Source organism: Ahaetulla prasina, chromosome 5 (genome assembly GCF_028640845.1).
Source record: "Ahaetulla prasina isolate Xishuangbanna chromosome 5, ASM2864084v1, whole genome shotgun sequence".
Lineage (NCBI taxonomy): Eukaryota > Metazoa > Chordata > Lepidosauria > Squamata > Colubridae > Ahaetulla > Ahaetulla prasina.
Window position 1 is genome coordinate 109,982,390 of NC_080543.1, and position 14,556 is coordinate 109,996,945.

The following is a 14,556-nucleotide window of genomic DNA, read 5'->3' on the forward strand; positions in this document are numbered from 1 at the left end:
ATAGAGTCAGTGAATGTATTTTTGTTTAGTTTTCTTCAGTTTTCTTTTATTTTTTTCATAAACATGTATATTGCTTTGTTTATTAGTATTCAGTTAATGAAAGCAAATAAATAAATGCATAAATAATACAGTGAAACCAAATTAATTTCTTCCCAAATGAATAGACCATGGAAATGGCAACACTTCAAGACATTTCATTTACTGTCAAACCAGGAGAATTACTCACCGTGATTGGCCCCGTGGGAGCAGGAAAGGCAAGTTTTGAATTTTTTTTACTTTTATGTTGTCCCTTGGATGTTCATTCTGAAGCATTTGAAAACAGACATTTTGTCCCTGTTCACTCTCTGGGTGTCAATCTGTTGATATCCAAGCTTGTATAAGTGAGTAGGATGAGGTAACACTGGGCTTTGTCAGAACTGACCAATACTGACCTTCCCATTATCAAGTAATTTGGGTGGGTGTGGTTAAGGCTCATCTCTGTCTTATCTATCTTGCTAAAAAGTAATATGGAGCAGAGGGATGTATCTAGGATGGCTTGTGGAAGTCACAATCTGTTGGCTCACCTAGTGAGGTAAGGTTGCAACTTGGAACGAAGGAAAATAAACGGTAAAGAACATGATTTAGTGAAAGAAATAGAAGGAATAAACCTATGCAACAAATAGAAAAGGAAAGAACGTAATAGATGTGACCAGGGATGAAATCTATTTATCTTCCCAACCGGTTCAGAAGTGCATGCGCCGCATGCTTGGACCCTCTGCGCATGTGCAAACCCTTCTGCACATGCATATTTATTTTATTTTATTTTATTTATTTATTTATAATCCAATTTCTATACCGCCCTTCTCCCGAAGGACTCAGGGCGGTTTACAGCCATATTAAAAATACAAAAATACACATAATATAAATAACAAATTTAAAAACATTTAAAACAAATATATTAATTGGCCAAATTACTAAAACGGTCAAAACCGACATAAAACCCTTTAAAATTTAAAAACTATAATTAAAATACATTTAAAATACATTTAGGCTAGTCCTGCACGATTAAATAATAAAGTTTTTAATTCCCGCTTGAAGGTTCAGAGGTTGGGGAGTTGGCGTAATCCCGGAGGTAACTCATTCCAAAGAGCCGGTGCTGCCACAGAGAAGGCTCTCCCTCTGGGGGCTGCCAACCGACATTGTTTGGTCGACGGCGCCCTGAGCAGGCCCACTCTGTGGGAGCGCACAGGTCGTTGGGAGGCTATCAGTGGCAGAAGGCGGTCTCGTAGATACCCCGGTCCTAAGCCATGGAGCGCTTTGAAGGTGGTCACTAACACCTTGAATTGCACCCGGAAGGCTACCGGCAGCCAGTGCAGGCCATGCAGGATGGGTGTTATATGGGAGCAATGTGGTGCTCCCTCTATTACCCGCGCAGCCGCATTCTGGACTAACTGGAGCCTCCTGGTGCTCTTCAAGGGGAGCCCCATGTAGAGAGCATTGCAATAGTCCAGGCGAGAGGTAACGAGGGCGTGAGTGACGGTGCGTAAGGAGTCCCGGTCAAGGAAGGGGCGCAACTGGCGAATCAGGCGAACCTGATAAAATGCTCTCCTGGCGACGGCCGTCAAGTGTTCTTCTAAAGACAGCCGATCATCCAGGAGAATGCCCAAGTTGCGCACCCTTCCCCTGGCAGCCAATACTTCACCCCCAACAGTCAGCGAGGGCAAAAGCTGGCTGTTCCGGGATGCCGGAACCCACAGCCACTCTGTCTTGGTCGGGTTGAGCTGGAGCCTGTTCCTCCCCATCCAGACCCGCACGGCCTCAAGACACTGGGCCATCACCTTGACAGCTTTGTTGGGGTGGTTTGGAGTGGAAATGTACAGCTGAGTATCATCAATGTACAGATGATAATCCACCCCAAAACCACGGATAACCTCACCCAGCAGTTTCATGTAGATGTTGAACAGAAGAGGCGAGAGAACCGACCCCTGAGGCACCCCACAAGTGAGGTACCTAGAAGTCGATCTCTGCCCCCCTGCCAACACCGTCTGCGAACGGTCAGAAAGATAGGAGGAGAACCACCGATAAACGGTGCCTCCCACCCCCAATCCCTCCAACCGTCGCAGCAGGATACCATGGTCGATGGTATCAAAAGCCGCTGAGAGATCTAAAGGGACCAGGACAGAGGAACATCCCAAGCCCTCCAGAGGTCATCCACCAACGCGACCAAAGCCGTCTCAGTGCTGTACCCAGGTCTGAAGCCGGACTGGAACGGGTCTAGAAAGACAGATTCCTCCAGGTATTGGGGGAGCTGATAAGCTACCACACTCTCAACAACCTTCGCCAAAAAGCGAAGGTTGGAGACTGGACGATAGTTCGCCAATACAGCTGGGTCCAGGGAAGGCTTCTTGAGGAGGGGCCTCACCACCGCATAGAGGGTAAAGAACAGGTTACTTCCTGTTTAAAACCAGGAAGTAACGACAACTAAGTGGGTGGGTGGAGCCTTGCACAGCCGTTGCTACCGGTTCTCCGAACCACCGGTCGCCATTGTTACCAGTTAGGCCGAACTGATCCAAACCGGGAGCCTTTCATTTCTGGATGTGACTGAATCTAACCCCCTCTTGTGAAATTGAGCTGAGTTAAGGAATGAATTCAGAAGAATGGATATGAGTTAAGCATCAGTCTATTCACAAATCTGCAACAAACAGATATGAATCTTCATTCAACCACTCTTTCCTCTTTTTCTTTGTTCCTATCTGGATTGTGTTTCTCTGTCACTTTTGTCGTTTACTGTTTTGTGGAGTTTTTTTTCTTTTTAAAAGTTTTTAACAATTAGCAAATTGCCCAGTGTCACTGGGAGTTGGGTAGCTTATAGAGGGTACCCTTAATAAACAACTATTATTATTCATTTTGAATCAAAAATCATTATGAACCTCATTGTTCATGATTAAAATATGAAAGAATTGGTGAAGAATATATGGTGATGAGAAATTCTGTCATTTTTTTGTAGTGTGGAGTAGATTTGGGGAAAATATGGGTGTGGAATCAAAGAAGAGAAAGAAGCTAAACTGGAAGTACTATAATTAGAAGAAAAATGGTTTGGCTTCCTGATACAAAGAGACATGTACCAAGAATGGGTGCAAAGCTACCGGGACTTTAACTTTAATGTTTAGTTTGTCTGCTTTGGCAGAGTTTTATATGAAAGTTTTCTGCGAACAAAACTTGGGAAGTGAAATCCTGCTTCGTGCCAGTGAGTGACTGTACAAAGCAGATTTTTTTTTCTAGCCTGCAAATCATTAAAAAAATTATGAATCTGAGAAAAATGTATTTTGATTTAGAGAAAGCATGTGATAGAGAATTTTTTGTTGTTAGTTGTGAAGTTGTGTCCGACCCATCATGACCTCATGGACAACGTTCCTCCAGGCCTTCCTATCCTCTACCATCCACTGGAGTCCATTTAAGATCATGCCTACTGCTTCAGTGACTCCATCCAGCCACCTCATTCTCTGCCGTCCCCTTCTTCTTTTGCCCTCCATCTTTCCCAGCATTAGGCTCTTCTCCAGTGAATCCTTCCTTCTCATTAGGTGGCCAAAGTATTTGAGTTTCATCTTCAGGTGATAGAGAATAGGCTTGATCAATAGAATATTTTGTGTGAATATGGGGTGTTATTGCATGTGGTTGGTAACCGAATGTGGTAACAGCAGTCTGTTGTTAGTGAATTCAGATAATGTGGAGGAAATAAGACAAAGATGTCCCTTTGATTATTTAAAGCATCTATGATTAAATGTATAAGAAATACTTGTGGTAATGATAGAGGTCTGATGTTTTGATTAAAATCAGGGAATACGCACATAGAACAAATAGATGCATTTTTAGAAATTGGTAGAATATTTACTAAACATTGGAAACTGGATTGGAAAACCATTTGTCTGGAATGTCAGGGAGCTGGACTAGAAGACCTTCAAGGTCCCTTTCATCTCTGTTTTTCTGTGATTCTATAAGGGATGGATGTTAAGATACAAACTTGTGGAAGTGAGTGGTACTTACAAAGCTAGTAACGCATGATCTGTTGCAAGGAAGGAATGTTTTTTGAAAGAAATGAAAATAGCTGTGTATCAATGTGTGCTTCTGCCCTCTTAGTTATAAGAAAGTGAGAGCTGAATGGCAAAAGAAATATAAAAGTAAATTAAGTGCTGTGAAATGTGCATATGGGATAAAGTAAGAAAAGAGAAGATCGAGAGTAGGATCAAGAATCATTTGATATCACGTTATTTTGTTCTGCAAATTATTCAAGATCTGCCTATTCTCCTAGGTCAGGGGTCTTGCAAACTTGGTCTTTTAAGACTTGTGGACTTCAACTCCTAGAGTTCCTCAGCCAGCTTTGCTGGGAGGTGAAGTCTACAAGTCTTAAAAGAGCCAAGTTTGCAGACCCCTGTCCTAGGTGTTGAGTATAGAGCAGAGATCTCCAACCTTGGCCACTTTAAGACTTGTGGACTTCAACTCCCAGAGTTCTGGGAGTTGAAGTCCACAAGTCTTAAAGTGACCAAGGTTGGAGACCCCTGGTATAGAGTACTTTGGAGTGCATTTTAGGGTTTTTAAAAATTTGTTTTACTTTGGATTTATTTGGTTTTTGTATTTTGCTCTTCTGGACACTTAAATTCTTTTTTTTTCTTTAATAGTTGTAAGTTGCCCAGAGTCAGCTGAAAGTTGGATTGCTTCTAAATTAAACAATAAACACATGGGATGCAAAATAAATGGGTGATGAAAGAATGTTGTGATTGAATACAAAAGTGAAGGATGAATATATGTGTGTTGAAATGGTTTGGTCATAACAAATAGAAACAGACTGAATATACGAAAGGAGAGTGCATGGCCTAAGAAAGAAAAGAACAACCAAACTCCGGTTGGATGGAGTCAAAAAAAGGGAGTTGAATAATTTAAAAGGATAAAATGTTCTTGAAGGACATCAGGACATAGGAAAACTAAAGAAGGTTTACAGGAATAGAAAGGTATAGAGTAATGAATTGTTTGATACATACTAGATCACTTCCATTTCCTTCTCTTAAGTTTTTAAAAATTCCCATTATATTTGCTAGTTAATTCAAGAATGGCATCCAATAAATAAGCCATATCAGAGTAGCTAAAAAGCAGCTATGAAACAATTTCTTTAAAAAAATGTTTTTGAAATTTTTGCTGTAACAGATATTTGTCTGTATTACGGCTGTTGTGTTATCAAATTCTTTTCACTATCCATAAATCTATATCCTTTTTTATTTTATCCTAAAACCCATTTTGAGAGGGACGTGGTGGTTTAGTGGGTAAGACGCTGAGCTTGTCGATCAAAAGGTCGGCAGTTCAGCGGTTCGAATCCCTAGTGCCGCATAATGGGGTGAGCTCCTGTTACTTGTTCCAGCTTCTGCCAACCTAGCAGTTCGAAAGCACATAAAAAGTAGAAAAATAGGGACCATCTTTGGTGGGAAGGTAACAGCATTCCGTGTGCCTTTGGTGTTGAGTCATGCCAGCCACATGACCACAGAGACATCTTCGAAGCTCTTTGGCTTTGAAACGGAGATGACTACCGCCCCCTAGAGTCGGGAACGACTACCATGTATGTGCGAGGGGAACCTTTACCTTTAAAGCCCATTTTGGCGTAAAGTACTAGAATGGGTTAGCCGATTAGATACAAATAAAATAATTAGCCAACTCCAATTAGGTTCACATAGAAATTAGTACTATTAATTAGTACTATTAGCTACTATTAATCCCGTATTGCATCTGTTGAGCCATGGTGACGCAGTGGTTAGAGTGCAGTACTGCAGGCTACTTCTGCTGCCTGCCGGCTGCCTGCAATTTAGCAGTTCAAATCTCACCAGGCTCAAGGTTGACTCAGCCTTTCATCTTTCCGAGATGGGTAAAACAAGGACCCATATTGTTGGGGGAAATATGCTGACTCTGTAAACCGCTTAGAGAGGGCTATAAAGCACTGTGATAAAAAGAATGGAAAGTCATAGGAGTGTTGTGCACATCAGTATTTATAATTTTAACCTGTTTCTCCCCCCCCATACCTATGCTTCCAGTCTTCACTCTTGAGTGCTGTCCTGGGTGAGCTGTCTACAATAAAAGGTCTAATAGATGTTCAAGGAAAAATAGCTTATGTTTCTCAGCAACCCTGGGTGTTTTCTGGCACAGTAAGAAATAACATACTCTTTGGAAAAGAATATCGAAAGGAAAAATATGAGAAGGTCTTAAGAGTCTGTGCTCTTAAAAAAGTAAGTTCTACAGTTTTAAATACATTTTGAGTTTTTTGGCAATGCAAATTGGCAAAGCATTATGCATGGAAAATTACAGGGTCCTCGTGGAAGCCTCATTGCCTTTGGATTCCCAAAAACCAGCCCAACATCCAAAATAAAACAGTGAGCACAAACGTGCCTACCGTTCCTGTCCTACTGTTTCCTTTCATTATATCCAATTTATATAGTTATTACATGATTATACTTATATATATGCTTATATGTTGTATAGTTGCTTCATGCTTATGTATGCTGTTATGACAAATAAAATAAATAAATAAATAAAAATAAATAAATAAATAATAAATATAAGACATCATGCATTGTGCAAAATAGCTCCATGTCTAACTGTAATTTAAGTTGGCTGGATCCATAAATAATTATGCAGACAGGGCCTTTTTGGGATGAGACCCCACTTAATTTTAAATGAAGGGTTAGGGCAGCACTCTTAAAGGAGCTGAACAGAGACCATCATGAAATTTGACTTGATTTAATTTAATTTTAATTAAATTTAGTGAAATGTAACGACTCATAATATATATGTGTTTACTAGGTTTTTCCCCATTGCCATATTAAAATTTTCAATTCAGGGATAGTTTTGTGGGTTGTGGTTGTGTACCCTGCTTTAATACTTCAAGATTTATCGACTTCCCATTTAAAAGGCATAAAACAAATCCTAGGAGGAAATAATTCAGGTTAGAACATCTTTCACATTCCCTGTTTGTGAGAGTGAAGACAGAAATTGCAATGGATATGTTGTTCCTAAAAATGCCGTTGGCTTCTTAAGCTGGCATTGTGTTTCAGAGAATGTCCTTCAGAACATTTCAACTTTATCTTTGATTTGGCAGGTGTGATCTAGGACATTAAAATAGATTGCCAAGAGACAAGATAATTTTGTTTGGCAACTTGAAAAATATTATACACCAAATCCAGGAGATGGCATTTGATGATGCCACTGTCAGGCTGAAGATGGATGAAAAGCAGACAGTTTAAAACCTTTTGCAAAACACGTTTTCTAAAAATGCAGTTGGTCACTTTTTTATAATCCTGTTTTGCGTTATGAAAACTGCCCATCATTTTCTAAAATTCATATTTAATTTGTATAAACACACTTCTTCGGTGAGTGAAAATCTTACCAAGCAATTCTGATTAATAAGTTCTCCTTTTGAACAGAATGTATTCATATTAGTAATATTTACGACGGTTCTCGAATCATTAAAATGACAAATGCAAACATTTTTATTTGAATAATACTCTGTTATTGATAGGATATTGAGCAGCTGGAAGATGGAGACCTAACAATGGTTGGAGACAGAGGAGCTACTTTGAGTGGTGGACAGAAAGCCAGGATTAATCTTGCTAGGTAAAGTGGACTTGACTTTTATGAGACCATCTTGAACCTGCAGATATCAATTAAATACCCAATGCATTTGGTGAAACTAAAATCTAAATTATGTGCATTTCAAGATCACCTGTAAAAATTTAAAATTGCATTAATTAGTGGTAACAAAGTAATGACAGAAATCAAACTGTTCAAATCAAAGTCCTAACACCAAACAATACTACGTGTTACAGGTAGTCCTCGACTTACAAGAGTTCATTTAGCGACCATTCAAAGTTACGACGCCACTGAAAAAATCTTTCACAGTTACAACCTTTGTAGCATCCCCATGATCTTGTGATCAGAATTCAGACGGTGGCAACTGGTTCATACTTACAACCATTGTCAGGAGGTCATGTGATCTGATTCCCTTTTGCAACCTTTTGACAAGCAAAGTCAATGGGGAAGTCCGATTCACTTAACAACCGGATCACTAACTTATTAACTGTAGTGATTCACTTAGCAACTGTGGCAAGAAAGATCCTAAAATAGGGCAAATGTCTCACCTAACAACTGAAATGTTGGACTCAGTTGTAATTGTAAATCAAGGACTACCTGTAATGATTTAGACATTCGCAAAAAGAGACATTTTAATATGCCTTTATAGTATGGAGCAGGGGTGAAATCCAACAGGTCCTGACAGTTTCTGGAGAACCAGTAACAAAATTTTTGAGTAGTTTGGAGAACTGGCAAATACCACCTCTGGCTGGCCCCAGAGTAGGGTGGGAATGGAGATTTTGCAATATCCTTCCCCCAGGAGTGGGGTAGGTATGGAGATTTTGCAGTATCCTTCGTCTGCCATGCCCACCAAACCTCTCCCAGCAAGCCACACTATGCCTATTAAGCCATGCCCACAGAACCGGTAGTTAAAAAATTTGGATTTCACCACTGGTATGGAGTTCTATTCTTCCTTATCACGATCGTGTCATATTGATAACAGCAGCAATTCTGATGTGATTGAGGATTTTATCAATATTGTATTTCTTATTTTATCTACCCTCATTTGTTCTTGAATGTGATTGTCTAAAGTTAAAATGGAAGATTGGCATTTTGTCTTTTTTTTTTTAATTTTAAATTTTAAAATCATCTTAAAGCCATAATGATCAGGAAATGACATTATCACATTTATTTTTGATTTGTAATCTTTTTCTTACAGAACGCCATTGGTTGTAGGATTCTCTAACTCAGTGGGGCCTAACATTTCTAGCTTGGTGGCCCAGCCTGGAATGGGGAGGAGGGGCATGTGTGTGGCAGGCACATGCGCATGCACCCAGCTCCGTTTGTGCAAGCGGTGTGTCCTCCACTCGCATAAATGGAGCTTCACATGGCTAGGTTTCAAACAGGCCATGGCCCAGGAATTGGGGACCCCCTGCTGTAACTGATTTGTCTGAGAAGGATGCCAGGCAAGGTATCTCCCTCAAAAGTATGTGAGGTCAGGTGTAACGAGCCAATAGCTGAACCGGGCGGGAAAGTGGAAACAAGGTTAGATGAGACACCCCCCCTTTCACTGTATGGGTCTTGCTGCAGGAGTGGGTTCTACTTACCTTCACTACCAGTTCGCAATGGGGACGCGCATGCGTGATCGCTTTGCTCATTCTTGCGCATGTACATGCACAGATCATCATTTATGACATCTGGGCGGGTGGGCAGAGCCTCCCACTGATTTTACTACCAGTTCTATAGAACTGGGAGCAACTCACCACTGTCCTGCTGCTAAAAACACGCACATTTGTTTTAGAAGCAACCTAATTGTTCTTTAAGGGATGCGGTGGCTCCGTGGCTAAGATGCTGAGCTTGTCGATCAAAAGGTCGGCAGTTCAGCAGTTCGAATCCCTAGTGCTGCGTAACAGGGTGAGCTCTTGTTACTTGTCTCAGCTTCTGCCAACCTAGCAGTTTGAAAGCACATAAAAAATGCAAGTAGAAAAATAGGGACCACCTTTGGTGGGAAGGTAACAGCGTTCCGTGCACTTTTGGCATTTAGTCATGCCAGCCACATGACCATGGAGATGTCTTTGGACAGTGCTGGCTCTTTGGCTTTGAAACAGAGGTGAGCACCGCCACCTAGAGTCGGGAACGACTAGCACATATATGCGAGGGGAACCTTTACCTTTACCTTAATTGTTCTTTACTTGTCTGTTTTTTTTAGAGCTGTGTACCAGGATGCCGATATCTATCTTTTGGATGATCCATTAAGTGCAGTGGATGCAGAAGTGAGCAGGCATTTGTTTGAAAAGTATGTAACCTCCACAGTGAACTTTTTAAACATTTACATTTCTCTTCAGTGGTTCTCCTTTCTTATACTGTAAATGGAAACAAGGTTAACTTGAAACATTTAAAGACCCTCAGTGGGTCTTGTGGCCTGGTGAATACATTATTGCTCCTATATCTTATTCTAACAATAGAAAATCAGAATCATTTATGTAAACATTTCAAAAATATTGGGAGAATATTGGGCTCAGTATTTCTGCCATAAGAACCACAGATGACGTGATTATAAAAGGATGTTTTTGTTGAATAATAATATTTTTTAGTTAAGAGTTATATTTCCCAATTAAAGAATACAATCCTATATTTATTTGGAACTACCACTGAACTCAGTAAAATCTTATCCAATGCTAACTGCATCCTTCATTGATTAATTCATTGATTAAATAGTATATGGTCTCCTGCTTGAGGTTGGACTAAAAGACCTCCAAGGTCCTTTCTACTCTGTTATTCTGAACCATAAATGGTAGCTAAAGCAATTAGTTAAGAATATGTATGTAATACATACATATTCATTTGTACATTATAGGCTTTTGGTCTTTTTGTTTTTGAGTGAGAGAAAAGAAATATTTCTAAAGTAGCAGTTGATAACTATGATTGTAGATTATTGTTGCTTTCTATGTACCTCAAAAAATCACGGGGCTTTTATGGTGATGTGTTGTGATATTAATGGTGATTTCTTCTTGAAATTGTAGCATTTCTCAATGCTCCTTTACAGTACTTCATACTCTTCCCATATACTGTTTGTACTTAAATAGTTAATAATTTAACTTATTAATAAATAAATAGTTATTCTTACGTATGATAAAGCTGAATGATATATTAGTATTCAGTGTTATCTCTGTGGACGACAGAACGATAATTTTCCAGATTCTGATTTGCTTCAGACAGGGGTATCAAACTCGCGTTGTCACATCGTCACCATGTGACGTATTGTGACTTTTTCCCCTCCGCTAAACCGGTGGTGGATGTGGCCATCATGTGACGCATCTGGCCTATGGGCCACGAGTTTGACACGTCTGGCTTAAAAAAGCACTGCAAACTTTGGCCAACTATTCTGGAAGTCAGTCCCAAGTCCATAGTGATGAAATGTTGGAAATGTCATCAGTTACTAGGATCTTATTATCATATGTGGTGGGCATGCCCAGAAGCCAAAAACTATTGGTAGAAAATAAAAGGTTGGTTAGAAGAAATGATCCAACAACACATTGACTCAAAACCGGAGCTGTTCTTATTGGGGATTCTACTAGAGAAGATCAGTAGAGAAAATATCTATTTGACTATATATGTAATAATAGCAAGAATTGTTTTTGCGCAAAATTAGAAAGCAGAGAAAATACCCCTGGAAGGAGAAATTATTAGAAAAAATTTAGATTGTGCAGAAATGAATAGATTAACTTTGATGATTAAAGAAAGAGAGGATTCAGAATATTTTACGTATGGGATAAATTTTACCATTGGTTAGAAGAAAGGTATAGATAAGCAATGTAAGAAAATGATAATAATGTAATTGTAGAAAAATGGTAATAGTTTAGAATGAAGTGAAGAAAGAAGAAATAACAAAAGATGGAGCCAGGAAGAAAACTCCGAGATGTCATACCGAAGGAATTACTGATGTTTTAAAAGTATGTTTGTCTATAAAATAAAAAAACTTTTTTTAAAAAAAAGCAAGTCCATAGTGATGGCCTTTACAAAACATCCTAAATCAGTGGCCCCCCAACCTTTTGGGTGCCAGGAACAGTCTGTGGAGAGGTTTTTCCGTGGACTGGAGGGGGCGTGGCTTCATGTACTGCCTGCATCCTACAAATAGGGCTTTGCTTGTTTGCACAGCCCTGTTTCTGGCATGCTATGGCCCAGATTTGGATCTTAAATGATTTCAATTTGTTTGGACAGGTTAAATTGTTTAGATAATGAGGCATTGTTTTTCATGTCATGACCTCATGCAGAATCTCATAAAGATAATTGCTTTTATATTTTATTTATAAGAATCTGGAAGGTTTTTCTTAATACTGATCTGCACATAGGCTTTGATATCTTTTCAGATATCAAGTGGTGCCTTTCATTGAATATTAATCTTTAAAATCCTCAGTTTCAATGCATATATTTGAATCCAAAATTTTTAGCATGGTTATTTATTTATCCTACTTAGCAACTGCCCATCTCACTCACAGAACAACTTTTTAATGTGTCCGTCGAGCTAAATGGTCCCTTTATGTTGTTCACATTTCCAGCATATATCAGAGGTGCTTTTATATATTCTGGACAATTCCTCTGGTGTCATATACCAACAATACATAATTTTCCATGTGCCATTTTTGTATCAGTTTTCCTGTGTTGTACTCTAAGAAGTCAATTCGGAGTTCAGCAATTTTATGCAGCATAATATGCATGCTGAGAGAAATGAAAATAATAGAAGAATTGTCCAAGGAAGGAAACTCCTACAGCATTCGTTCTTAATCTTTTCTGCATCACTGACCCTCTTTAGATACTTTTTGTGGCCACAGACCATGGCCACAGGCCCCCCTCAAGACTTAAGTCAAGGTTTAAATCTGTTGTGTCCTGCCAGCAGCTAGCGGAGCTGGTGGCAGACTCAGACAGTGAAGAGGTTGGAGAGGAACATGGGTCAGTCCTGGAGTCTGGAGAGCTCTGATGAGTGCTCTGTGCTGGAGGCAGAGATGGGGCCAGGGCCATCCGACAGTTATCAGCTGCCTTCGGAGTTGGATATCAGTGGGGCAGAAGAACAGCTGGAGCCTGTTCCCGATGTGCACATGCGCAGAGCTGCCAGGAGAAGGGAACAGCTAAGGAACAAGGGCTGACTCGGGAGTAAAGGCACAGGGTGACAGTGAATGGCCCCTCCCATAGGGAATAAAGAGGAGCGAAGGGGAGGGGAGTTTGCAGGAAACAATTAGTTCAATTCATTAGGGTGAAGATCTGTTCCTGATTTCTTGCCAAGTAATTGCTGCTACAACGTGGCATTTGGAAGATACCGGCCTGGCCACTCTCCAAGCCTTATAAAGGTCTATAGTTGTGAAATCTTATGAAAGACTGTTTGACGGGACTTTGCTGGAGAGGAATTCCCTTTAATCTAAATAAAAGAGGTTTTATCGGGATGAGGAGTCTGCTTCATGATCTTGGGAGGCCTAGGTCAGAACAAAATCATAACATTTCTTCAGGCCTTTGTAGAGCCATTGTGATGACATCACTGCCGTCCCAGGGGTTCATGGACCACTGGTTGAGAACCACTGCCCTACAGTATTGTTGACTATATTTGTTGGTTCTAGTGGCCAATAGAAATGAGAAGGTACACCAAGCTGTGAGCCCAGAAGGGGATCTCCCAACATAATTTTCCAATATAGTTTCTGCTCTATTGTCTCCTCTCTCTACCCAAACAAGATTTGTGTGCATGTATTTTATAGGAATAATATACATTGCAGTTCTGTGGTCATGCCATGTTTGAGACATAGGTTTATAACTTAATCTCTTTTTTTACATAGGACTGAAAATTATCATTGAGAAGTTATGTATGCTATGAATTAACAGTTGCAACAATAGTTGTTCTGGTGGCATGATTCAGAGTCCTTTGTGAGAAGTGATTACTTTTTAATTAGATTTCCGCTGTTGAAATCATCCAATTCTGAAACATGATCAAATATTAATGGTTAGATAAGTTAGGTAAAATTATATTATCTTGAGAATAACCCCACATTTCTGGTTTTCCTGTCTCTTGGTCTCTTTCGCCATACATTTTGTTTATTATTAAATTTTATATTGCCAACTATTGTTGGATCACATCAAGGAGGACATAAAATGCATGAGCATCACCCCTGAAGAAGCCCTGGAGACAGCTTTACTGACAAGGAGACCCTGCCATAGTGTGGGAATAATGCTCAGAAGAAGAAGATTCCCAACTATTGTAGCTTCAAGACCATTTACAATAAAAATGTATTATATCAGTGCCAGGGAAGAGGAGCAATTATGAAATTAATTATTTTTATTTAGCTCTTTGTAAACTGAGTTATATTATTTGCAAAACATGTTACGGTTGCTGGATTTAAGACCATATTTTTGATTTTTAAAGAAGCAAAGTAAGTTGGTAGTGATTGAAGAGAAACCTTCATGCATAAATGTCCCTATGTTTAGAATTTGCTGTAATAGATATAATACATTATTGTACCATACTTTCTTATTTTTAAAATACCTGTTATCTTCTAACATTGAATGTAGAATAATGAATGTAGAATGTACATACTCAGTATGGTATGTTCATTTTTCAGGGATTAATGTGACATTTTTAATTATTTTATTACACTTTAAAGCAACTTTTTATAGCAAAATTTAATTTAATGCCTGTAAATATTCAGCTATTAATTTTTATTCAGGGTCTACCTTGTGCTGAAAGACACAAAAAATAGCTTTGTGTAATATAATATCTCAGAGTGACACTGTCAATCAAATATTTTGATTTGAATCAGATGTTCCTGTGGCTATAAGAAGTTTCCACTATGATCTACAATGCAAATGTAACTTTTCAGGCAAATTGGTTCAGTTAAACTTTCTCATGGACATCACACTTAATATTGTATAAGTTTCCATTGCAAATGTATAAATACTGCTGAAATCTAAAAAACCCAAGATGGAAAATTA

General features: G+C 39.2%; 1 protein-coding gene across 1 annotated transcript in view; it reads left to right on the forward strand.

The window, feature by feature from the left end:
* ABCC4 (ATP binding cassette subfamily C member 4) overlaps positions 1-14,556 on the forward strand; it is a 222,824-nt gene that overhangs the window by 71,155 nt on the left and 137,113 nt on the right. The window contains exons 10-13 of the mRNA XM_058184767.1: positions 165-254; positions 6,054-6,245; positions 7,535-7,629; positions 9,794-9,880. Coding sequence (XP_058040750.1) covers positions 165-254; positions 6,054-6,245; positions 7,535-7,629; positions 9,794-9,880 — 464 coding nt within the window. The remainder of the gene's footprint in view (positions 1-164; positions 255-6,053; positions 6,246-7,534; positions 7,630-9,793; positions 9,881-14,556) is intronic.